Source organism: Zootermopsis nevadensis, unplaced genomic scaffold (assembly GCF_977971745.1).
Source record: "Zootermopsis nevadensis isolate Lab colony 2312 unplaced genomic scaffold, Znev_1.0 Znev_ptg000010l, whole genome shotgun sequence".
Classification (NCBI taxonomy): domain Eukaryota; kingdom Metazoa; phylum Arthropoda; class Insecta; order Blattodea; family Termopsidae; genus Zootermopsis; species Zootermopsis nevadensis.
Window position 1 is genome coordinate 16,152,985 of NW_028259142.1, and position 27,453 is coordinate 16,180,437.

The 27,453-nt window shown below is 39.1% G+C and overlaps 2 protein-coding genes across 2 annotated transcripts in view; one reads left to right on the forward strand and one right to left on the reverse strand.

Annotated features, from left to right (window-relative positions):
- mirr (iroquois-class homeodomain protein mirror) overlaps positions 1 to 27,453 on the reverse strand; it is a 78,085-nt gene that overhangs the window by 38,328 nt on the left and 12,304 nt on the right. Inside the window, exon 2 of the mRNA XM_087346614.1 lies at positions 7,336 to 7,755. Coding sequence (XP_087202740.1) covers positions 7,336 to 7,755 — 420 coding nt within the window. The remainder of the gene's footprint in view (positions 1 to 7,335; positions 7,756 to 27,453) is intronic.
- LOC110830296 (ankyrin repeat domain family member sosondowah) overlaps positions 1 to 27,453 on the forward strand; it is a 369,880-nt gene that overhangs the window by 37,439 nt on the left and 304,988 nt on the right. The gene's annotated exons all lie outside the window — the stretch shown is intronic.

The following is a 27,453-nucleotide window of genomic DNA, read 5'->3' on the forward strand; positions in this document are numbered from 1 at the left end:
TTTATGGAGATGATATCTCCCAGACTTTCGTGTCGAGGTCAAAACTGTGTGTAGCTGGTGGAATGGGTAGTTGGGGGGAGGGGAAGCGGACTTCATAATCCTTAGCATAGACGCATGAAGTGTTCAGATCTCAGAATTTCTATACCAATCCCAGGTATTTTACGTGTCGTTATTTAGCTAGGCAACCAGTTGTTAACCGGGGTAGTTAGTGACTGACCGGAGGCCGGAGTTCGATAATGGCAGGAAGTATTCTGCCCGCCAAAAGTCCACACGGTCTAATGGTCGATTAGTATCGTGGTTCTTATTACATGCACACACGAAAGAACTTAGTAATGTGTATGCTTTGAAAAAAAAAAGTCAAAAATTTTCGCTCTGCATTGGGATTTTAATAATATTTGGTGAAAATTATACTTAATGGAAAAAAAAAGTCAAAAATTTTCGCTCTGCATTGGGATTTTAATAATATTTGGTGAAAATTATACTTAATGCACTGTTTTTACTGCACTATAAACGTTTAAAATCTGAAATATTTATATTATACTAAATGATCACGCAGTGAAACCCAAGTTTCATGAGAACTTCTAATTCTAGCGAAACTCGATAGAAATCACTTTTCGGAACTCCGGCCCAAAACAGTAGACATTCCAACTTTAAAGCTAACATCTTAAAGAAAAATAAGCTCCATTTGTATATTTGTAGAAAATCCTGCGGTGGGCTATTAAATGTCTTGAAACACTGCTGCTTCGTATTCGGAAGGTCCCGGTTTCAAATCTCGTCCTGGAGACTGGCTATTCTGACTGAGGTTTTCGTGGTTTTCCACAATCCCTCCACGCAAATGTCGGGATAGTATTTTTAAATTAGGCCACCATAGCTTCCCAGTTCGTTATTCAATATCATCTTCTAATTCGACGCTATATAGTAAAGCGTCATTAAATAAACTATAAAATTAAACACTTTATTAGGTTTCAAATTGAGTTACTGAGGACAGTACTTCGAAATTCGATCAAAGAACCGGCCATTATTTCGAAGACGTTTTACAAACGTTCACATTCTTTGAAATGTTTTCACCACAACAGAACTGTCTTTTTCTAAATGAAGAGAGGTTGACGGTTTTCGAGAACTAAGTACTGATGGTAGTATTAGAACCCAGGAGAGAGAAATTATCAAAGATCATACTGGGAAACGACAAATGAAAATACAACTTTTGATGGAGATCCTCAAGAACAAGCCCACATAGAAAATGTAAGAACACATTAAAATACATCATAAGACGAATGGGGTATTCACATGTGATCTGGATTGAAGCATTTCTAGTCAGGGTCCAGCGTTGTATTTCAGTGAACATGTCCCACAAAGCAGAGAATCTTTTACCGGCCAAAAAACTATACTTTTACAAATGAGACATGTTTCTGAAATCGAGCTGTACTCCTGTACTGAAACCGTGTTGACTTGCTTAGTTCAGTACAATGGCCAACCCTCGAGTGTTATGCCTCCATTTCATTACCAACCAGACAAGTAAATTGTTGGGTTCGATGGGACGGAGTACTTTTATTTGTACTCCGCAGCTACACTGGAAACGTGCTGCCGCTGTCAGTTGGAAGACGACTCGGTAAACAGTCGTGACTGGCGAAACAGAGGCTGCATGACCAAACCGTCTGAGCATTCATTCATTCGTCATTCATTCATTCACGGAACACCGTGATTTATTTCTTACGTGACGGCTTCTCATTTGGAGGGCCTCCGAACCTCGAAGATCGTCCAAATAAAGGTAAAGAAAGTTGTCCCTGGACGTTTACGAAGTACCACGCCTGCAGATCCCGGCTGTAGATGGTGATGAGTGGTTAGCTTCACGCCCCACCCACTTTACCCCCGAGGAAATAACACCAGTACACAATGGGTAGGAGGCTGAGTGAGCCCCAGGGTCGGTCTGGAAATTGTGGAGCAGAGAAATTTCCAATTCCCTCAGGAATCAAGTCCGATCCTCCAGCCCATAGCCTAACAACTATGTTGATTTGGCTATTTACGATTCAATCAAAACCTCCAAGAAAACACACCCAATTTGAATTACAGACATTGGTACTTTAATGATGTTTCGTAATGATTTTGGTGTTTATTCTGAGAATTAAGATAAAGGCCATTGGTACGTTTGTTCGTGTGCTGAAGCATTACGTCATGAACACGTAAGGAGAAGTGGCGGTTAAGCTCTATTTACTCTCAAACTCGATCTCTGAAGGAGAAGATTTGTCAGCTTCGCGATCAAGCCCCTTTAGCCCGCGGTAAAATGACGTAATAGACTTCTTGGAGGGAACACTGACAAAGGGCTGAACGCTGAGGAGTCTACAGTGTGGCATTCTGGTGTGTTCGCTGAATGACATTGTGCTTTTATGACTGTCAGTCCAGCACACTTTCGTTTATAACGAACTGTGCATTCTTATATTTCCGTCAGTAGAAAAATTCAACACAACTTCACGAAAATTGCGGAACGAAGATGCGTGTTTCACAGAATTAGACGCCTCACGTGTACAAAAAAACAGAAACTATATCCCGCGTGAGGAAAGAACGATTTTGTGGGGACGGACTGGATTGAACTGTCTACGAATACGGTCCAGTGTCGGACTTGTGTAACGAGTGCATTTAGCAGGCATGTTTTCACGGCGGGAAGTCCGAAGATGGTTGTCTAGTGGAAAGTGTCAGGGCTGTAAAGTTTACCAGCGTTTCAGAGGTCCTTGCTGCCTCCATCATCAAGGCGACTCATCGCTCTGATGTTGGTAATCTACCGGACTACACGGCGCTCCAGCCCAGAAGACAGGCATCTTCAGTGCAATTAGCGTTCGGGTCCTACAAAATATTTGACCAAATAAGTAACTATCAGCCTTACAAGGAATATCCTGTACCATAGAGTTAATTAGACCCATGAACAACCATGCAGCTCCTAGGAAACCGTAAGCAGGTAGTTGTGTTAACAGAAAGACTGCACATCCAGCCAGAAGTACAATAGCAGCAAAATATAAATCCTTGAGATCCGTTCAAGTGTCTAGTCGCGCGTTCAATAGGGTTTTAATGAGACACATAAACCAGAGGCCATGTAGCTGTCGAGAAGATCTCTTCCCCTTCAAACTGGCTACTCTTCGGAGTAGCAATTTCATCTGATGACACACACAGTTTAACTGACAATAAAGAACTCACTGGTTTCTATGCAATCAACACATTTGTTGCAGCATTCAAGTAATATTGTGTAGATTTAACGTGCGTCATTCTGTATAATTGAGAGGTAATATATTATCTTCAAAAGCAGCATCAGAAATATTTACGATTACGGTGTGTCTTAATAGAAATAACACTTGGCGCCAGATTAGTGTGAATGAAGATACTGTTAATAATGTAATTAGGCAATTCATTATATCAAGACGTCATGATCACGCCTTGCAAAGTTTTCCCAGTCCACTATCATTTTAGCTGTTTTTTATTCTGCTCTGCACAATATGTCGCTTAAAATAATTGGACGTTCTGCTCTTGGTTTATTTTATGCTCGACAAGATGTGTGCCCCCTTCCCCGCATATCTGAATAATTATAGTTGAATATTAGTAGCTTTTCAATTACGGAAATTATAAGCCTATTTACGTCATCCTGGAAATATAGGCCCAGGAATTTATTTTAACACAGAAAGAAATCTTAAAATACAAGTCAGCATACCAAATGTGAACAAGGATTTTAATTTTATTAATTTGTTTCGACAACTGTAAGGATTCTGTATGCCGCTAAAGCAGAAAAATGTAATGGAAAGAAAACCAAGATTAGATGGAAGAGTAACGCCGGCTGAATTTAGTGCCAGGAAAATGACGTTTAATGTGAGAGCGCGTTAAGTCGAACACTTTTCCCAATAGGACCATTTAAAAATGGGGTTGTACATATTTCGGTAAATTTCGCCGGTAAACATTCGGTTTAGCTGCCTGCTTATAAGTTAACTGTCGTTTAGAGGCCACAGAATTTCAACTGGAAGCACTCGAGGGATGAAGATAAGAGACCTCTACGGGAAGGAAAATGAGTCGGACGTAAATTAAGGGAATGGCTAGAACTAGCACGGCGTGAGGTCCAATGGCGGGATTCTATAGGCCTTTTAATTAACATTTGGGTTCCATAAACTCAGGAAATTTCTTGATCGGCCAAGTAATTATAAAGTTTTTAAGGAAGATTCTGAACTTATGAAGTTATTTTAGTATAAACATGATAAGTAGGCTATTATGTCTAAAGCTGAAAATATCTGAGGTACATCCCGAAATATTTTCAGTTTTATGAAGGTAAATAAACACGTAATTTGTTACAGTATAAAAGTATAAGCGTGTCTTACAAGTCTTGAGTTAAACAAATTTTTGCTCTGAGATGTTTCAACGCTGCGACTGTACGCAGGTTTGAACTTATGTTTACCTAACATCCAGAAACAAGGCCTGACACAATCTCCTTGCTGTGCAGTTACATCAGTGCATTGGAATACAGCACGCCTGTGTTAGTTCCCAATATTTTTCTTTTCATTGCTTCAGCAATCCAAGTTCTGGTGAATGTCACTTATTTTGTTTACACACTCAGACCTTTTAAGCACGCGGGCGGATTTTCTCCACAGCTGCAACAAACTATTAATAATGTGGGACAGAGGGTAATGTTATTCATACTAAGTGACTTGAATGGTATCTCCTGTGACAGTTAAGATTTAATTATGTACACAGTACATCAGCATTTTGGTTCCTATGTTGCTGTTACCAAAAGAAATGCTTTCATTGTGGTGAAGAGCTTGCTTGTCTGCTTCCAAACACATCGTTTGCTCTTTGTACCGAGAGAATAGAAGCACCTCTTAATACCATGACTAACTACACTTTCATGACACGTAGCAGTACAAGAAATGATAATAAACAAAGATAAATCACAAACATATTTAAATTAAAATTATTGAGTTGAAAGATTTGTGGCTGTGACTGTGTTTGCGTAGGAGCAGGCCTGTTCCTCTAAAAGTCAGGATTATATTCTTACAAGGGTCTGCGTAAACATTTTTATTTTCATTTTTATTAATTTTCTTTTTGGTAAATACGGTAAGACGCTACTGGAACAATATCAGCTGGCAATGTATAAACTTAGAAATATGAAAAATAATATTGATAAATGTAAAGACATATATGACAGAATCGGCAAAGAAGGGAACGAAATATGAGAACAGTAACATCCAAATAAAAAAACATAACCATGAATAATTTTAACCAAATTACCATGAAGGATACTATCAATGGTTAATTAGTGTAACGGCAATTTCCTGTAAATGAAGTACATACTTCTGTATTAGTTCTAAGTTTAAAACGTAAAAGCTCTTACGAGAATGATGATCTGTGGAAGATGGGCTAAATGGATGGGAGTAGCAGGGTTATTAATAATTAAAGAGACTGGCCCGCAATTATCTTTTTACATTAGGCTCTATGAATATAAGTTCTACGGAATGAATTCAATAAAAGAAGCTTATCAAATGCACATGAAGTTTTAGGAAGAACTTACGTAGACTACTTTAAACGTTTCTACTGCTTAGGGCTAAAATGAGTCTTAGCAAGAAGTATAAATTACACCCTGGTAATTATACAGGCAAATTGTGAAGGATAAACAGGCACTGAAAGTGATGAACAGTGACTGTAGAAAAATAATTGGAGAGGAGTGGTAATATTTGATGAGAATTTTAATAAATTTAGCCATTACTAAAAAAACCTTTGAAGCCGGAGCTTATCTAAACAATATTTAAATATTCAGTCAGTATCGCAAAGATAACATATCGCTTCACCATAACGAAGATCAACTGGTTAATGCTGATCAAGGATACAATCGCTGTTTGCTTTGAGAATCACAAGAAAATAAAAAATTCACGCTGTGAGAAAATTAATATAAGTCATTTATCATTAAAACGGATTGTACATACAGTTACCAATGGGCTTTAATAGATTACGCGCCAAAGTAATGCATTTAAATGAACATTCTGAAAGATCACAAAGTGGTTGTTCTGAAAGTTTCTTATAACATTTCAAAGTAACTAAGTATGTACTGTTAATTCCACAACAATAATGCGTTTCAGACTCCTTCAGAATGTATTCTGTGAGAGCCTGTCCAACTCCAAACAAAACGCACAACACACACGGAACGTTTCCTTCTTCAAAGTACAGTGTGTAAATAAAGAAGGAAGAATATCTTGCAGTAGTTGGATTGCCCTGACTTCTTACTGGTCTCTGTATTTAGTGATGTCGGCATAATGGAATGGTTTTTAGTGGTTCAAGTATGTGAACTTTTACCACAATATTCACATCATCCCTCCCTTTTTTTTACTTCAATGTACCGGTCACGACAAATGAAGATTCAAGTCATCGAAAGTGAAGTCAATGAATTTTCTCGTTGATCTGCTTCAGAAATCAATATTCCTTCTCTATGTGAATAATTAAATGTCGCCACGACACAGTAATATTAAGCCGTAGGTTCTACTGATGCGAGTTCGAGAGAAACCCAGAATATTTGGAGGGAAAACACTGAAACATACGTCTCGGTATTTTGAGAATTATATGGATTTTCACATTAGCAAGTTGGCGAAACTGTTTGCACATAACCCTTATGCTGGTTACGCCAACTTTACCTGTCACTTCAGCCCGGTTCCTGGGATGTACCTGCATTAATTTCCTGTCTGACATGACCGTTAGCGTAGGCGTACATTTGTGTTACTGTGTGATTCTGAGAAGAAAGCTCCCGCATGGGAGGAGGCCAAGGTTCGGCTTCGGGCTGTTGCGCCATAGAGCCAGTCAGTATGATTCTGTGGCCACTGCCACGAAAATTGTTCTAATTCAGAATAATATAAGAGTAAATATAATTTTTTTGTGTTGGGGAATTTAATTCCTCAACTCTCTATTGCTAAAAATAAAATGTTTCTTTTTTTGTATTTTGCCCGTTTCATGATTCCGAATGTTTGGGTGTTGATAGGATTCGAATGGCTCAGTACAGGGACAGGTGTTGAACTCTTGCTAACACGCGAATCACAATTCGGGTTTCATAAAAATCATGAAATTTCTCGACCAACTGAACGACTACCAGCGTCTGTAATGACTTTCCTCCATGGATTCATTAAATTAATAGTAAGCCAGAGGTAGGTAGACAACGGACTCATGGTCGAGTCTCAGAATTAGTTCCACAAACCTCCTTTTCGCTACTCCAAGTTAACGTTTCCAAATAGGTTAACTCGGGGTGTTGTCCAATATGTAAAATACTTCAGTGACGTTTGACGGCCTCCAAACCATGCCGAAGATGTCACTAATATTTGCACTCACCGTTGAGGTATAGAATGGCGCCTGATCGGCCCCTAGCGCCGGGAAGTACGCGGACATGCCGTCCGTGTAGGGCGCGCTGTACATCGAGAGTGCCGGGATGCCAGCAGCTCCAGCCGCCGCGACCCCAGCACTAGCAAGACGTTGGTAACTCAGCAAGTCGTATTGGCACGAGCAGACAGTCTGCCCCGTCAGCGGGTCCGTGAAGAGGGGTCGTCCTGTATCACAGCATCGGGTGGGACCGGGGACTACGCCATTATTAGGGGGACTGCCCCCCGAACTGAGGGGACTTCGCACCACCGCGGGTTGCGGGCAGCTGCTGGAGACCGCCGTGGTACTACTGCTGCTGCACGCTGTGCCCCCAGGGGGGATGACGGCCGTCGAGGAGGGTGAGGGTGAGCTCTCTGCCGTCGACACCGACAACTGAAATCAAACGTTCCATAAATCGTTGGGCCAATATTGCAGATACGAAACTTAGTTCAAATATCTCTGCTCTTCCCTGTGGTTTCTACACAAGCCTACGGCAAATAAACGTGCTAACACCCAAGTAATAAAAGAAATTCCATTCACAAAACCTGTACGTATAAAACACCCCTTCTAAAACAATATGAATCCTTTTATTTTAGAAATATTTTTACATAACGCGGCGACAAATTACTTTTTACATTGCCACCGATTATAACAAAATTTAGAGAATATTGGCGCGCATAAGGTAGCCAAAAAATTCCTAACCCTATTCATGACGAGTTATATTTAGTAAGAATGTTTTATCTTGTTTGTATGTACTAGTTACCAGTCTAACCATGGCAAGTCAGACACAGCTCTCATTGGTAAAGAACCAAAAATATTTAGAAATGAGAACAATTTCTTCCGCTGACTTTGTTAAACACCATAGTTACATAGAGAAAAATACGCTGCTGTCTATGGACGAGAAATGTCGTTCGTAGCATGCAAGTAGTTGATAAACTAAAGATCAGCATTGTGCGATTTCACGTCAATTTTCTGCGACGCTTGAAACTTCAATGAACAGTGCACTTACGTAAGCGGTGAGATGAGTAATAGGAGCATTTAGTGCACTAACAACAGGGCAGTGATTGTACGCGATTTACCGCTCCGCGCTCCATTGCCGAATTTAATTAGAATGGATCACTGTTTGATAACTGTTAAATGAATCTTGCTGTCCGTTGTTAGCAATAAGTGCGTCTCTGTATATAATGGTTACCAAACTGGTAAATAATATGGACTGATGCTTTCAATGATTATTGCACAGTAGACTGACTTCACTTGTGAGGGGAACACGGGCTACTACAGCCGCTGCAATAGGGAAAGGCTTTTTGTACTGTAGTTTACTCCGTGCGAAATTGATTTCTGATGTTAAGAGACGTCAAAGGGACAAGTAGACCGCAAGTTAAAAAATCTGAATGCTTGCGTTTTCGTGTTCAGCAACAGTCAGCTTGTTGCACAAGCGTTTCAGTGGATTTGCTTTGGTTCTTATTTGTTCCTAGGTCTTTCTAAGGCCGAACCGTAAACCTTCCTTCTCTGGTAGTGCTTTCGCTTTATTCTCATGCAAGTTTCATCACCATCTTCACAAAAACCTGCAGTTGGACTCGTATTCTCAGGCTCTTCACACGTTCACCGTCTATTTCTGTAGTTGTCGTCTTAATATTATCTTCACATTTACGCATATCCCCCATCTTGTAGCCTGTTTAAATCTTTCTGCCGAACGTATGTAATTTTTATTTTTTCACAATTTTTCTGCTTGGATTCCCTTGCCATTCATGAGTGAGTGAGTCGCGCCTAATAACATACAAAAACTAAAAGCTATTTCATGTAGAAGTGTAGACAATTCTGTCCCGACCGTCGTCATATACTAGGAGTGACGAGTGGATCTGAGGTGTCCGCGTTTCTCGTACATTCCGACTGACCTTTCCGGGTCCAGGAACATCTCAGGAGACCGGGTAGCCTAGGTATGGGAGCCAGGGTTTCGATTCCTGTCAGGAGCAAAACTGTGTCGATACTCGCTCAGCTTACTACCCAATGAGTACTCTCTGTAAAACGGCTCCTAACCTCCACTTAGAGCTGAGGTTAAGACTGCGTCCCTCCATACACATTTACCTTTACAGCCGAGTATCACTGTCAGAAGGTTTCCCTTTATTCTTCTCTTACCCCTTCGCCCCTTCAGAACCGATAATCTCACCACACCTCTAACACAGCTTTTCTGATGCTGCTATAGGTACTAAATCTTAACAAAGCTGTCATGGCCCCCTTGATCAGAATTTAATTTATAATTGATGAACGACTAATGTTACACTGATGGCCACGCCCATGATTTCCCTGAACGAGTCACAAGTGCTACCCTCTACATGTATTTCCATTATAATAATTTCTTCAATGCAAATGTGACCGGTGTAACGTCTCTATATTCCTTGTTTCGCAGACACGCCATCTGCACTGTTTTTTATCTACTTTTTTTTAAACCTGGCCTCACTAATGACCTTCCTGTAATATGCGTGCCGATCTTCATATTCGCACTGTTATGAACTTTTTAAAAAATTGTGCTGCTAACCAAATTCCATGCACACACATATCTTTCATACATGCATACAAGAATGCTCGCTATGAAGGGAAATAAGATTGTGAAATTTACAGATGGACTTGTTAGAGACAATAGTATATTCAGTTGTAAATGTGTGTTTACACAGTAAGAGATGAGATTGAAAAATGTAAATTCGTTTAGATATTTCAACGTGTGCTGGCCAAGGGAACCGAATATTTTCAAATGCGGCATTTAGTAAACCAATCCCATGCTACTGCTGAGGCCTGTTGTTTAGAAACACAGGCAACTTGCTGTGTGATTAGAATGTCTTTGGATATAAATTTTCGTATCTGCTTTTGACAAGGTTTAGTTGCATTTAGTGATGTTCTTCCGTGAGACCAAGTAGTATGGACTTCCTCGACATTAAACTTACCGCACATAATCTCCATATTCATGTTCATCAATCAGGAAAATGCTTCACAAAATTAGTAGATACAATCATGAAACATCTTTTACATTCATACATACTTCCAGTGTTTAATTATTGATATAAAACAGAAAACTTAACAAGTTTACATACTTCGTATTCGAAGTATATTGCATTACTTTCAGAAAGAAAAAAAACATGTTGCATATTTTACGAAGGCCTATTAAGTTACTGTAAAAATGTCAGGACCTTATATCAACCCTCTAAAACCCAGTGGTAAAGATTTAACCCACCTGCTTTTGACAGTCAGTAAATTATAAGTCACAAATTAATAAACATTGAAACTATAATAAAAAAAATACTTGTCGAGACGAACTACCAACCTAGCGTTCAACACACAACAGGATGCGTCCCTCAAAACTGTTAATGCAAAAGTTTAAATTACGTGATTTACGTGACTGGACCGTACGTTCACTTCCCTCTACCCTTGCTTCGTATGAAATAGCCTGGCAATGCATCACCGCATTTAAACTTCTTTTTCCTAGGGTCTTGCAGTTTACATCCATTCATAACGCTGCCCTTTCAAGAATAATTTGGTTGTAAATCAGATGAGTGTCAGACTTCTGGTTCGTAACTGCATACTGAACCTCTGGCAGTGCCTAGGAAACTTGTAGCATTGTGGACTACTGCAGAATATCGTGTGCAGGAGTGAAATACTCCAAGTAATTCAGAAAAATGTAAATGAACAACATGGCGGACTTGCGAAGTATTTTAGTGCCACAGCTCTAACTGTGGTGTGAAAAGTTGGAATTTGTGTGTTGTCGCTGCTGTAAATTTAACTAGAAAAGGAATATGGTCTTGTTTTGGGTAAATTCATATTATATATTAAATGACTAACTATAGTACACTGCCTTCTTCGGACGCTTAAAGTCAGTTCGCGTCTTTTATGGAACCAGAATGATCATTTCTTGAACGTGTTGACTGTAGTTCATATGCTTATATCCTTTTTATTAATTACAATTTTTGAATTTCCCTTGTATCTCCAAGTTTACCGAGTGGTCTCTTTCGTTTAGGTTCTCCGACGAAAATTTATATGAATGTCTCTATGCTTCAAGAAAAGATATTTTTCTGGGACACGTCATGTCATGTCATGGCATGGGCTGAATGAAGGTTTGCCAAACTTCTAATGAACCGTGGCCACATATACCTCTTCTTAGCCACTCGTAGTTAGAAATGGCGACGTTTCAGTGAAACTTCACGGCAGTTATTAGAAATGCTACTGCCTTTGTCGCAAACAGATTCACGTGTTACCCTACTCAGCAATGTCCCTTAAAATATTTATTTGTGTCCTATTTGTAATATTTATTCAGTTGAAACAAGTTTTAATTTGGACAATAACTACGTATTTTCCATTGTATATGATGATGCAATATTACTAAAATGTACTCGGGCTTCATGAAACACATTGGCTGGCCGCTGATTGAGAACCCAGCCTACATATGTTCAGTTTTATTTCATTGATTGAGCGTAGACTAGATGTCATGTTTCAAACTAATCTTAATGACAATTTTAATCTATCGTTATTTAAAACAAACCCGTAATCATCTTTGAGCCGTTTCGACCACATGGTTATTACGAACCATATATTTTGTATACCTACTTTTATGTATGAAATAACAAGTTTAGTAATAAATATTTTACTTGAACTTTAAAAAGTCATGATGCATGAATTCTGCCTAATTGTTCCACTTCAAATATAAAGACTTTTGTAATGAAATTACTCAAAAACAAACTCACATTTCCAAAGCATTCCCATGGGAGGAACAAAGGGTCCACTGAGTCATTTAGGGGATGCTCCATACCCTCTAAGCCAAAAGTGTGTCTTCAGTTTCAAATTTATAACAAACTGTGCGCAGGTATAAAAGCATCGAGTTAAGTGAATATCCGCAAACATTAAGATCCTTGTTGCTGTGAAGATTCTTTGGATGATTATTATCCAGCCTGTTCCTACGTCAACAAGTACTCATCGCCACCTTGATTAATGAGACAGCAAGCACCTCTGAAACCTTTGTAAACCTGAAATCAAACTTAGCTTAAAATAGTGTTCAGTGGCTGGTTCTTTTGAAAGCAACAGTGAACCCTGGAATTCCATAAAGTGGGGAAAATTTTCTTTAACAGTTTCTGAAGGACTGTGCTTCATGGGCTAGTAATTATTTAATTCATTCATGCAGCCCACTAACAATAAATAATTTAATTATCATCATCAATGTTGAATTACGGCGGATTTTTTATCTAGAAGCTTTAGAAATGTTGTAAGATTTGTGGTTTTCACAGCGGCGAGTATGAAGATTTCTTTCTTCTGGGTTGTTGCGCTGTGTAGTCTGGTCGATGTTTACCAACGTTTCAGAGGTCATACTGCCTCCGTCATCAGGGCGAGGAAGATTTCTGTCTTCTGGGTTGTTACGCTGTGTAGTCTGGTTGATGTTAACCAACGTTTCAGAGGTCATACTGCCTCCGTCATCAGAGTATGAAGATTTCTGTCTTCTGGGTTGTTGCGCTGTGTAGTCTGGTCGATGTTTACCAACGTTTCAGAGGTCATACTGCCTCCGTCATCAGGGCGATGAGTCTGAAGATTTCTGTCTTCTGGGTTGTTGCGCTGTGTAGTCTGGTCGATGTTAACCAACGTTTCAGAGGTCATACTGCCTCCATCATCAGGGCGATGAGTATGAAGATTTCTGTCTTCTGGGTTGTTGCGCTGTGTAGTCTGGTCGATGTTTACCAACGTTTCGGAGGTCATACTGCCTCCGTCATCAGGGCGATGAAGATTTCTGTCTTCTGGGTTGTTGCGCTGTGTAGTCTGGTGGATGTTAACCAACGTTTCAGAGGTCATACTGCCTCCGAAACGTTCGTAAACATCGACCAGACTACACAGCGCAACAACCCAGAAGGCAGAAATCTTTAGAAATGTTGATTGGGTCTGGATTTTCAGTTATTATCATTCTGAGCCAGTGAGTGTAAAGCAAGGACAATTGTTTTTCACTTAATGCGCAACCAAACTGAACATTTGTTTCTCTTTTCCTTCCTGTTTGGCATTCGTGAGAGACGTTCTGTAGGAGGGCTGACATCCCTTTCGCGCACGACACTACATTACAATGTGTTATGAATTTGTAATATACGGCAGCAGCATGTTAGTTGTAAGTATTTTCGTGACTCGCTTTGTGAATTAGGTAGAGTCGTGTCTGAGGATTACTTGGCTGCCAATAAAGTATCCAGAGCTGAAGGTAACAGCCACTTCCTCCTGCCACCGGCAGAACGGGGCCGGATGAAGGAATTAGGCCTAATCCGAATTACAAATTTAGAACGATATTGCTGCTGCAGCTTTCTTGCATTTAGAGACAATATGAAAGGGTCTGAACCAGCTGTTATGAAATATAAGACCAGCAAGCAGACTTCGGTTTCTACTGCAGTGTGTCTTGTTTTATAAGAACTTTGGTATGGGTTTATATAGCATAGGTAAATTTATTTTTATTTCTTTCATTATTCCTTTCTTTCTCTCATTCTCTCTTCTCTTTTTCTTCCTTCTTAATACAATTTAAACGCATCTTAACATTTTCAAAAGAATTATGACGAATGTGGATCGTTAAACTGATGCGTATTATGGGCATTTTCCTTCGTATTTTAATTTAAAATCTTAACATTTAAAAAACACATCCGCTAAAACCGCACGGCTGACGAACATTTTAGAATTTGACATTATATGGAGGTAATCTTGATCTTTATGCTCTGGTCGCCTTTACCCCATGGTATGGAGGTGCTGTTCCCACTGTGAGAGGTTGCGTGAACTACAAAACGGTTCTTAACATGATACTTTCTCTGAGACATGTCCATAATTTTTGTTTATTCCAGTAATAATTCGTTGTAGTTATTAGCTATCGTGACTATTGTAACTCCATGGTAAACGAGAAATATCCTGCGTTTATAGATCTTGCAGATATGTTACAATGTTGGCAAAAATCCATCATTGAACTCTACTGCAAGTCACGCTTTATTTTTCTAAGGAAAATATCACCATTATCCTCCCTTATACTACTAGGTATATTTTTTTCAGCCGGTCGAAAACTTCCCTGCCATTTATTGCACCCGAACTTCATCATCGAGTTTACAAGAACTAGCCGCTGGGCCACATCCTAGGCCAGATGTGTCCAGCTCATGTCCTAGAACGTCGTTCTACGGTTCCCTTAAGGAATTGTAACTAAAATTCTACATGCGTTTCTTCTTTCACCCATGAGTGCTACATGTTCCACTTACCTCTTCCTCCCTGCTTGGTCACCCTAATAATATTTTGTGCATAATACAAATTACGAAAATCTTCATGCTAAAGTTTTCTTTTTCCCAGTGTTTCCCCGTCCCGTTCAGGACAAAATATTCTTCTCAGTACCCCGTCTTCAAATGTCCTTAAGAGTATGTTCTTCCCTTGGGATAAGTGGCTAGGTTGGTTTTACACCCACACAATTGACAGGTAAAATTGTAGTCCTGCGTGTTTCGATGAGCCTTAGAGCATGAGTAGTACAAAAAGCCGCTTTTGCCCTAAACTTTGAATCCGCCGCATTAAAGTTTCACCCTGCAGTAACGAAAACGTGCCTACTGCACTAAGAAAGGTTGCTTCAAGTTATTTTTGCAGTGGCCTTGGGGTGTTGTTCACTTGTTAATTGATATTTTCTGGTCATTCAGCAACGCCCACAAGAAATGCTGAGGCATGATATAAAATCTCATTTTCACTCCCATGTACTTCTGCCACATTTTGTACGTATTACTTTACTACGCCAGTCTTCAAGAGAAGGTTAACTCAGTTTCGACCGACTTCTACGGTATCATAATTCATACGGTATTGCTATTCATAAAATCATATAAAAAATTAATTACTCTTTCAGCTGCGCTGAGGGTTATGTATTATTAATTTTGTTCCCGTTTATTTTTAAATAAAAAATTGTCTGGACTTTAACACGCAACCCTCCCGACTCTTTTGAATACCCCAGACCCCAGGTGTCTGAACAATAATTAACCTTCCATCCTATTTGATGCAATGTAATTTACAAGTTGACACAGTGTTGTTAAATGCATTGCAAAGGAATGGGGCGTGTGTCCCAAATATCGGCTTTCCGGGTTTTTCAAAATGGCAAAATTTCTTCATAGGCATGCTCCATGTCTGGATTCCTAGGCAATATAGGCAGAGGCAATTCACTCAAAACAGGCCTATATAAAAAATCTCTTCTCAAAAACTTCTTAATTTGTACACACATTATTTTGGAAATTGAAATAAACGACAGAAACAAGGCCAACTGTGCAGTCAGGGAGGTCAACGGCGGTGTTCAGCCTTTCCTTTAAACACGGGCAGCGTTGATCAAGGACAAGTGGAATTTGGACCCCCCTTCTAAAATAAATTACACCCCTCTAGAAACTTAGTAAAATTATGTACTTTTGAGTAAACGTCGGACAGAACATACACCTTAGTTAATTTACTATTCCTCTGTTTGAGCGGAAGTGCCAATCAGCTTCTTATGTATGTGCATTTCGTGAGCTGTTTATCGTTCATTTCTGCATTTAAGAGTGGCCATCATTAACGAGACTGGGCTCGTATCTTGATGCACGTCCAGTTCTTTCAACCAGGGTCAGAGTGTCAGAGAGTCTTGGCACTTTTATTTCCAGAATTATATCCCTGACAGGAACACAGGCGATCGGCCGAAAGTATGTTTGTTTTAATTAACACCAGATAAATAATACTAAAAATTTATTTGTTAGAATGGACCAGATTTTTGAGGTGAAACCCCTCACTTTATTCTAATAAATGAAAGACAAAATTTGGATTGAAAACATTGTTGCCACTTTCTTCTGTTGTTCTCTCATTGTTCTGTCGACATGTAAATAGTGAATAGGCCTATTCCATTTTTGTTGCTGTTCAGTGATTACGTTATTTTATTATTCTTATATTAGTCTTCATCTTCGCATTTTAGATCATTTGCTTTGACTTCCTTTTTAATCGTTTTATTAAATGTGTTTATGAAGATTTTCACAAAGACCAAATGCCCATTCAACCAGCATTAAAATTTCAGTAAGTATATGTACGTTCCACGACTGTAATCTTGAGACTTGCAAGGAATGCAGGAAGTCCGTAGCGTTAAAGGCAGACGCTATCTTTCCCCCTTCCTCCTTCACCCTTCACCCCACTTCCTACCCCGCAAGTCTCAAGATTACAGTCGTGGACTGTACGTATGTATGGGTCATGTTGTAAGTACATCCATGTCACAGTATGTGAAAATGTACAAATCGTTTAAAAATTGCAAATGAGAGCATGGCCAATATCATCAACCCTGCAACACGAAAATATTTCTTCCTTCGTGTCCTTGTTGCAATGAACTGTTCTAATACATGAGGTTCACGACGAATGCTATGCCCGAAGCCGAATTATTTTATGGTGCCTGTTAAATTGTTTTTATAGTTCCTTAATAAACCTTCTGTTTCATTTGAATTTTAGTAGTTCTTAGAAAGACCGCCCCAACTACACTGTTAAGTTAGGTAGCATACATTTCTCATTACGCTTTCAATCCTCTCTTCTTAATAATCGATTTGTGCTATGTTGTACTTGTAGGAAGAGGCCTAGTAACAAGCCGATCCTCATATAGAGTCCTACCAAATGACCGACGGACCCCTTAAACACTTGATCCGGCTTATTCCGAAAGCCTGAGTTAGAAATTAATTTCTGATTGGGACAACTCAAGGAAAAGATATTGATTGCAGACTACAGTAATATTATGTTACGTTTTTAACTTATCGTTTGTGTTCTTTTTCTTCTTCTGTGTGGTCTCCGATACTCTGGATGAACATACTGTCTCCATCTTCAGTCCACACGACGTTACAACCCATAAGAACAACATCGACATTTTTACTTTTGTGTTAGCCTCAGATCTCACCACAAAAGTCCATCATTAATTTTTTGTAAATGTACCATCGCTTTCACACAAAGAAAAAAGTTACGGGATGCATACACAGTTCAGAATTAATTATGAATCGAAACAGGCCTGATGTTCTTATTGTTAATTGCCTGATAGGTTCAACAGGTAAACAAGGAAGCCACAGTGCAGCTTGGGAGCTTTGTAATAAGGGCGTTGAATCCCAGAATTCCTTAGTAAGTGAATATAATGCACAACTGAATAAATTCTGATTTCTCGCGGAATGTCTGGTTCGTCACACCGTGTCTGGCAGCGAGCGAGCGAGCGAGCGAGAGAATTAATCAGTCAGTCAGGTACGTGGTTTTTGAGTAAATCTCAATGAGTGCATCAGTCACTACCTAAGTACTTATTAATCCAGTCAATTAACGTCTTTAGCGAGTCCGTAAATTACTTATGAGTAGTCGATTTTGTCCTCGCAACTTTTTTTCGCTTTAAATGACACGGTGCGACACTTCACGAATGACAAAGCTTAAATTTAGAGATCTGTTGCTGTTTCCCGGTCCCTGTCCCTCTTTCACAGCTGACACCGGCTCCAATAACAACATTGTTTCTTTTGACTAAAACGACCGCTTTTGTTATAATTTGCGCAGTTAAATAGACCACTCATTTATTCTATCCTAGTTTCATTCGTGATTTATTCACTCAACCAATCAATAAGTCTGTTAGTCATTTAGTCGGGTGACTACTTAGTTTCTTGATTTGAGACAAAATATTTGAACGTCATACGTTTGTAATGCTTTCCGCTTCTGTAACCAACACGTTTGTTTGTGCGTTCTCAAACAAAAGTTCCAGAAATATGCCTACTAACTTTGTCCAGTCTGCCTTGTCAGCACGTAAAAAATCGGGAACTGATAAAAGGATTTTCATGATTGCTTAATATCGGCGAGTCTTACTAAAATTTGTTTGTTTATTCCAATTTTGATTGAAATCGAACAATAACGGACACCTATTTGCGTTTCTGGAGGTGAAATAGCCAGGATGGGGAATTACCTAGCTGCCTTGTTAATCACGGTTACTTTGGTTACCTTGTTAGCGCGGTCACCATGGTTACCTGAGAACCTCGAGTCACCCACACACATCACACGTCATTAGCGCCATTCGCAAACATCAAGGGTCAATTTCTGTTCAACGCACAGAATTGTTACGCTACGCGTACGTTTCCTAACTTTTCTTAAACCATTATCGTTTGAGTGTTTGCAGAAAGTTCTTTTAGTTGAACTATGTATGAAAGCAGAGATGTTCGTAAACGTGACGGATTAAGATTTTCTGAAAGACTGTCTCATGTCAGGTCACAAGTTAAGCAACATATATTCGGGCTGATTGGAGCTACATTATATTCCACTTTCATTCGCGGATTGGACACCTGCTAGTGTGACAAACAGAGATAACGTGTATACCTGGTGCAAATTTTGCGGTGTGATGGACCTGTAATCCGCACAGGCCACGCCACGCCCAGGTACAAGAAAGCCACTTTCAGGCATGGCCAAACAAGTGGTATGAGGCGGAGAGTTTGAAAAACGAAATTACTTTAATTCATATCCAGCTAATGCGCTGATTGTTTCGCCTTCAGCAGGTACTTGTTCGAATGTCGTCCACGGAAATTCCTATCTCACGATTTTCATAGGTCTATATCACTCAGCACCACCCCCCCCCCCCCCCCGGACAGAAACTCTCAAATGACTTTCTCTTGTATACCCAAAAATTTAGCTGTTTAAGGAAATAATCAGTGTTTGTTCTTAGTCATAAAGACACTCGTGAATATACGCTAGAGCAAATTGCTGGCATTGTATATCAATCAGGCAGTTAATATCTCACGAATGGGCCAATGTGCGTAACCTGTGTGTTTGGGGGAGAGGCAGGGGGAGACATACGCACAAGCAAACATTTCAGGTTTCCGTAACTGCGGTTACAAATGTATTGGTGACAGGATCATACTGTTCTGTACTGAATATCGTTAATCCATCAGATCCAAGCACGGTAGATGGAAGCTAAATAACTTGGCGATGACAAACATATTAAACTTAATTGTTTTAGAATTTTCCGATTTGTGCTGCATAAGTGATAAAAATTAAAACTAAAAATAAAATATCTAAAAGACGGTAGGCCTGTTCGTGAGCCTGTCTGACAAAGACTGCTATTGATATACAGATACGTTAGCCACTTTTATATACCTGTCTTGTGTTACATTAAACATTTCAGACCCAATACGTCAGGAATATACACATTTTTAAAAAGAGAATTTTTGTAAGTAGTAAGCCTCATTGACATAAGAATACTGAAACCTTGCATCGCTTTTGTTTTACAACCTTATGTTGTAAATAATCACAAAAACTTCCTAACTTCCGGCGACTTGTCTGTTCCGGAGAAGCAGATTTATGTATCTTCTATTTACATTTCGTCACATACACCCGTTAGTTACTTATACAGACACGAGTGTGATTGAAGGTAGGAGCGTGGTGCAGTGTGGTAGAGGTTACCAGTGTTTCAGAGGTCCTTGCTGCCTCCAACATCAGGACGATACTTGTGCTAGACTACAAGGCGCTACAGACCACAAGACGCCATCTTCGTACTCACAGCACTGAGAACGTCATATTCTTCGAGTATGTTTGATACGAAAGCTTGAAATGAGTACACCCCATTTCCTCAAGTGCGTAACATCTTCCTTTCAGATTCTCGACGAATTTTTTTAAACATATATTTCTCCCTTGCGTGCTGCATGTTCCGTCCTGATCTTTTCCTTGATTTTTGAACTGATGGGAAGTGTAAGTTACGAAGTTTCCCATTGCGGTATTCAACCTCCTACACTTGACTGCGTCTTCCTGTTATCTCCTTTCTCAGAAGTCCTAATATTATCCACGGGATTTATACTTTCAGTCATTTTTCCCGTTACGATCATAAACCCGCTGACAATTCGGTTGAAACTTTTTCATGAAGCGACGTATTATATTTTTAACACACAAACAGGTTTTCGTACAAACATTCCGGATATGTTTGAAACTACAGAATGTGTAGTTCCTATATGCTGCACAATTGTTAACAGTAAATTTTTTAAACAGTTTGCAATGTTTATTCATCGCGTACATTTCAGATACTTTAAAACGTATTTCTCAATTTATTCGAGAGTGTTGTCGGGAATGTACAACACCAAGACTAACCTATAATCACACAATCAAGCAATGAAACAACCCACAAAAAAGTTAGTAAATAACAGAGTTGGTTGCTGCATGCTACTACAATTACAGCGGCGGGACTTTCCGTGTTTGTCAGGCTGTTATAAGGAAGAGCTTCTTAGTCTCAATTACGTAGTTTTACATGAAAATTGGCCACCGCTGCCTCAGTCTAACTATAGCCTGTACAGTCGAGAAGGCACGCACATGCATGCCAACGACAGCATGGCGCGTGCTCAGTGGAGAACTGAATACAGGACAGATTCTAAAACCAACTGAATATTATGTCGGACATATTCCACTGTCCGAGGCATAATTAATACACATTGCATTTCGAAAATTAACTCCAAAGCCTTCTTCAGGTGACTGTTACACTAACTATGTTTTTTTAATTACTCATAATGACAGCCGTTAGGATCAATCACGGGACCTTCTGAATAACAAGCTATTACTGCAACCACAAAACTACGGAGGTTGTCCATCGAAGTCCTTTTTCAGGGCCAACCGTTAACACAAATCTTTAGAAAATCATAAGATTCTAACCACAACGAATTAACTTCATAAAGCCAAATAATAACTACGTGTCTCGCCAGCTTAAGCGATCAATAACTCTCTATTTTGTACTCAGGGGTCTCGAAAGATTCTAGCCGTAAAAACAGCTATCAACTCCTTGAACGGCGTTAACAATCTGATCCTTCTAATGGTGAAGTGTTGTGTTTTATTTGAGGTACGGATAGAATTCTTAAATATTATTCAGATGAGTCTCGGCTTCAAAGGTTTTAAAGGTTATTCATCTACAGGTCTACATGGTTTGAACAGAATTCATAAATCATTTAATGATGTACAAGTAGTCATAGGTCTACATTTGTCCACATACATTTCGTCAAAGAGGTCTTCATTAAAACTGTTAGGTTGAGTTAATTTTAGTACATATCAGTCAGATATTACTGGAACTTCATATAAAGCCGAAATGCTGCATTTACCTCAACAAGTATTTACCGTACATCATGACCGGGACACAGGCCTCAAGAGTGGAGCGTTCATGTAAACCGTGTAAGAACGGGTAACTCTTAAAAACGAAAAACACAGGAGCACTGATCACATAAAATGCATCGTTAGCCAGGTCTATCTTGGCCCTTAATAGAACAAATACAAATAAATGGATTAAGAAACACCACTTTTGTTTTAAACATTTCTCAATATGGCACGGAATTGTAATTTAATTAAGAACAAGAACGATAATTTTATTTAAATATAAAATTAATTAGTAAAAGCATATCAGATTGAATGCATTTCGCATGGTGGAATCTGTGTGGGGTCTTCTTTCCCATCGAGATGACTTCAGAACAAACAAAACTGATATGAAATCGATGATACAACTGTCTACGAGTTTACAAAGTCACTAGGGTGAAAGTAGAACGCGAGAGACCGACAGTATTCGCTACTGAGCTCAGTGAACTTTATACTGAACATTTATTTGTAGGTATAATTTAAATTTTTATGTAAGTCATAAGCTATGACATTTTGTATCATATTCCACAGTTTTCAATTCCTGAAGGCTCTGGATCTACGTTTCAGCCTGACCCGGCAAATAATTATCATTACCCGTGACAGTACCTGTTAATAATCTCATTCGGCACAAGTAATTTTTAATTACTCTTTGAATTTAAGTTCACTAAAACGTTTAAAATAACGAGGCACATCATTAGATTTCGAAGAACCGCAACATGGCAGTATTTTCCACAAGTAAAGTTATAAATAAAGGTCTCCTCAAATTAATGTAATAAAAGACACAACGACAAACCGTAATTAATAATATAACTGGCTGGTCAGTGGCTAGGGAAGATTCTAATCGCGTCAAAACATTTCCTGTTGTGCTGTGAGGGGAACAAGTTTTCGTGTCTGATCTCCCAAACACAAACCTCTCGTCGTACAGGGCCTACGTGTAGTACTGGACATGCAGTTTAGCATTTAAAACGCAACCCAGCAGCAATCACACACTCCGGTACATAAATTAAAACTTACGCAGGTTCACCCCCGTGCAATGTTCTCTCCCAGTCACTCAAGTCAAGGTCACTTTTGTTGCTAGGCCGCTGCTCGCGAAAGTTGCGCAGGTGCGAACATGTGTTACGAGCAGAATTCGTGCTCGTTTGTGAAGCATTTACGTAGCAATGCGTGTCCTGGCAAGAAAATAACGTAAAAGACAATACGCCGACTGGTAACATTATTTTGGGGTCGGGTGTTTTCTCTGAGCACCCATTTCATGTGTAATGAAGATTAACTAATTCATATGTTGTGCCTACTAGAGGGAAACACTCATGGGACAAAATCTTCAGATACAAGATTAACTGTAAAAGAGGTAAATTAGACCAAAATTATACATGACAGTTGAAGTACAACTACGTATTACAGTTTTCAACCTTTATAATTTAGCAATGCGTAACTTGAAGATTTCTGTCTTCTGGGTTATTGCGCTGTGTAGTCTGGTCGATGTTAACCAACGTTTCAGAGGTCATACTGCCTCCGTCATCAGGGCCTGATGACGGAGGCAGTATGACCTCTGAAACGTTGGTTAACATCGACCAGACTACACAGCGCAACAACCCAGAAGACAGAAATCTTCATATTCATCGCCCTGATGATGGAGGCAGTATGACCTCTGAAACGTTGGTTAACATCGACCAGACTACACAGCGCAATAACCCAGAAGACAGAAATCTTCATATTCACCGCTGTGAGAACCTCAAGTCTTACAATGCGTAACTTGATTTAATCCGATTCAGCCAAAATAGTTCTCTCTGATTATATAATTCTTCTAATTCTCAAGAATGACAACACATTCATTTTCTACCTGAACCAGTTACTACGACCGAAGAAATGCTACGCTGCTTATAGTTTAATTCTGATTAAATAAATTTGAAATCGCATCTTTACCTGGAACAGCCTGTATGCAAACACATGTGAACCACTACGAGCTGGATGAACGAAGTTCGATTCCCGACAGGGGCAGGGACATATTTTTCCTCAGCAAGTTCAAGCTAGTTGAACCATTTTTCTACCCAGTGAGTACCTGAGATAAAGCGGCCTGAGCCGGAAGCTGATCACTGGCGTCCGTGTACTACCAACGATAAGAATGCGTGTTTCCCTCTAACATGGCGTGGTGCTTAATTAAGCACGGGAACAACTTTATCCTTTCTATGGTTCTGTTCGTCTAGAAGTATCACACATCGCCTCTGGTTCTATTTAATTTTTCGCGTCATATCTTGCCCATTCCCTGTCTTTGCGTTCGTGAAAAAGGCCTTCGATAATTCTGTGATAATATTTTCTTCTTGTTAGAATACTATAAACCCGAGTCCTTTGGTAATAATTTCCACTCGGTGTTTTGCGTGTACGAGAACAGGTCTCTTATCGGTAGACCGTATAATAACACATTCAGAGGCCCGTATGAAACGCAACTTAACATTGCTTTTCTCACGGCCAACCTGACGAAAAAATGTAATGGGAGTCCATTTCATAATTAAACATGCAGTTGCCCTGTACGAAGGAAAACGTTTAAAATATGTGAGTAAGGGGGCCTGCAAATGTTTTCGTAAACGATCAAAATGCTGGTTAGTACTGAACAGGTTAGTGTAGGCCAGCTGGTAACACGCTAAGCCTATGATTTTAAGACCACGGTATTCTCTTTCTGTTGTTAATTTCCGTTCGTTTGTATAAAATGCTTATAGTGGTGGTTTGTACTGTTCAAAAAGTTCTGTTAGCAAGGACAAATAAAAGTGCTAAGGCGGCGGCAGCGGCTAGCTGTACATACGGAATATCTGAGAAATGCTTTAAAATTTTGGTTAGAAAACAAAAAAGAGACCATTTGGGAGATCTAGACGTAGATGAATTAAATTAAAATTAATCTTTATGGAATATTATCATGTCATGCATAAGACGAATAATGAAACATCGGCGGACAGAGTTATCTTTTGCACTGTAGACACTAAACATGATCTCCTAGCAACTATGCTGTAACAGAGAAAACGAGAATGCACAAAACGATTTTAAACAGACCCTAGTCGCAGAGCACTGCCAATAAATATGTATATGACGCAGTCATATATTGTGCCTTTACAGGGCAGACTAATGTACGTATAATTTTTTTTAAAATTCCGTATCACATATCTGTAAAATTTCTGAAACTGTACACATTTTCGTAATAGCTGTCTGACAGTTTACGTTTATAAACATTGTGCTCTTTAAAATGTTTGTTCTTATAACAAGCTTCTGCTTTCTAAAACTACTTTTTACAACATTTACAACACCAACCTAATTCCTTTATGTTTTATCTGTCTAATATAAACACTCAAAATTCTTACTTACATAAACTCGAACACAAAAAAATTCTAATAGGCCTAATTTTAATACGTAAGAATATTAATGATCAAGAAGTTAAATTCCGTCACAATACCTGTGATAACCATTAAGTACGAGGCTAAAAATTAGTCCCCACATTCCCTCATGACGTCATCTTTTACCATAGAATAAACTTTATTTTCACTTTGAAGCCTTACGTGTTAGTCTGTCGAAAAATTCTCTGTTAGCAGGTTTGTAGGCGTAGACGTAAATTCTATAGTTTATAGATAAGCCTGTTGAGAGGTAGTGGGAATTTCTTTCGACATTGACCTTCTAAAGCTCCAAATAAATCCATAACCGAAGATCCAGTACTGAGCGAGTTACCTCGTGCGTGGCCGGGAAAAGGTTAATGAGGGTCTTTGTAAACCGAACTACCACGGCATCAGTTTCGGTTGCTACGTGCGACTGGAGGGAAGCCGGTCCTCAGGCGACAGCCTTCACTTGTTTGTTGAACATTCGACACGCATCTGCAGAAGTAAACGCTGTTTGTTCCCGCAGCTGTCGCAAAATTCCAATTAAAACACGGAATGTGACAGAAGGAAATACAGTAAAGGAAAAAAGCCAAGAAAGTATTAAAAAAATTAAATTTCCAATGACTAGGTAAGCATGCTAATTAGGGTAGACTCTCCGATAAAACATGATTTTAATTGCTAGAGAATACAAAACGTGAAACGAAAGAAACATGCATGTCAGATCGAGATAGGGATCCTTCAGAGCTTAAAAATGGCGACCGCGCAACTGCTGTTGCCCCACACATTTATAAGCAGGTAATAAAACTCAGAAAAAAATTCACCAGCTGAAAGAAGGCAGTGCCTCTGTATGGAAGTGGATGCAGAGAATTGTCTCCTTAGTACTTCACGGTCATTTCTTGCTTTGAGTTAGCTTATGATCATTACTTTTATCATTGTTTCTTCATTTACATAATCTTATTCTGCGATTGTCGCCGTGTTGAGTTCAAAGCAGACGCATTGAGAGGGAAATCTGTATTTGTTTTTTGATGAAAGAATGGTCTCATAAACACACACACTGAAAAAGCCTACTTGACTGGAAACAAAAATATCCCTTATCAATTATTTATTTTAATCCGTCTGATCACAATATAATTTTATTTAAAATTTCTTATAATTAAGATAATAAAATATCATTCATGTTCCTTATCGATTTGATCGATTTACATTTCGGAACATTTACACAACATGTTTCAGTTTTTATAAACCCATCATCAGGTGTAAAATATATCTAAGAGCTTAAAACTCAATTATGATTTCTGTAGTTTTTTGGTGGTTTCATTACATTTGTTTTTCCATATTTGGGCGAAGGTGTTGTTTTTCTTAAATGTTATTAGATGTACATATCAGTCAAAGATGTAGGAGTGAGTGTCCCGATATGTCCAGAAGTACTAGTGTCTTCGAATAGGTGTGGGTCAATCGATAAGGAACATGAATGATATTTTATTATCTTAATTATAAGAAATTTTAAATAAAATTATATTGTGATCAGACGGATTAAAATAAATAATTGATATATATTCACAATATGACGCAATTACACTATCTTAAAAATATCCCTGTCGATATATGCTCATATCGATAATATGTCATTAAAATCTATATATTTTTACCGGAATAATATTTATCCTTTTTGTGCCATCTTCCTTCTCTAACTCTTAGCTATGAGATTTAGAGCCGATAATTCAGCCGTCTGTTTTCGCCTGTTCCCTGCACCAAATATCCATCTCGTCCTGTATGTCTGTAGCGCCTTCAAATACAGCCTGTTCTCAAGCCGAAGTATTTCCTTATTGTCTCCTTCTTAATATTAGTGAATATTCATCCACTGTCGCGTCTGTTTATCATTTGTCACTGTTAGCTCATCTCCATGTAGAGCTATCGTATTTTACCATTGATTTAACCAGTATTTTGTTTAATATCAATAACAGGCCTTTAGACCTAATCCTAAGCTTTGTTCTGCAATATTTTAAACAAAAATAAATTTTAAATATAGCTCCACAAATGTTTCAATTTCCTTTCGTTTTAAACGAGTTTATTACTAGAACCAGATTCCTGTAGCCTCATTTGTCACTGGTTTCTGAACTTACGAAAGAACATGGTTTGACATAGTTTGGGAGTCTCTGAGGACAGTGTGTTCGTAAGATTATTTTGAAATAAGAGACAGGAAGTGTAGCAACAAGATGACGCGAAATGCCTAATAAGGAGCTTCATAATTTGTATACTTGGACACCTTGGGAGCGGATAACGGCGGCCTCCGGGCTAGATCTGCGCGGTTTGGTCCTTATATTCTGGCATCCGCTTTTTCGGTAATCCTGGGGTCTCGGGTTCGATTCCCGGCGGTGCCCGAATTTATAACTTGTATTGGGCAAGGCCGTGGTCTAGGCAACACGGAGTTTTCCTCCGTGGCATCCCAACAATTACTCCATTCACACACAGAAGAAGGCAATGGCAAACCACTTCTGGATCATCTGCCAAGAACGTATATGAACAGGTCCCAGTCCGAGAAAAGGATGGAAGGATCCTGTTCATATGGACCTGTCGTCAGACAGAACACTGAATAAATAAATAAATAACGTTTTGT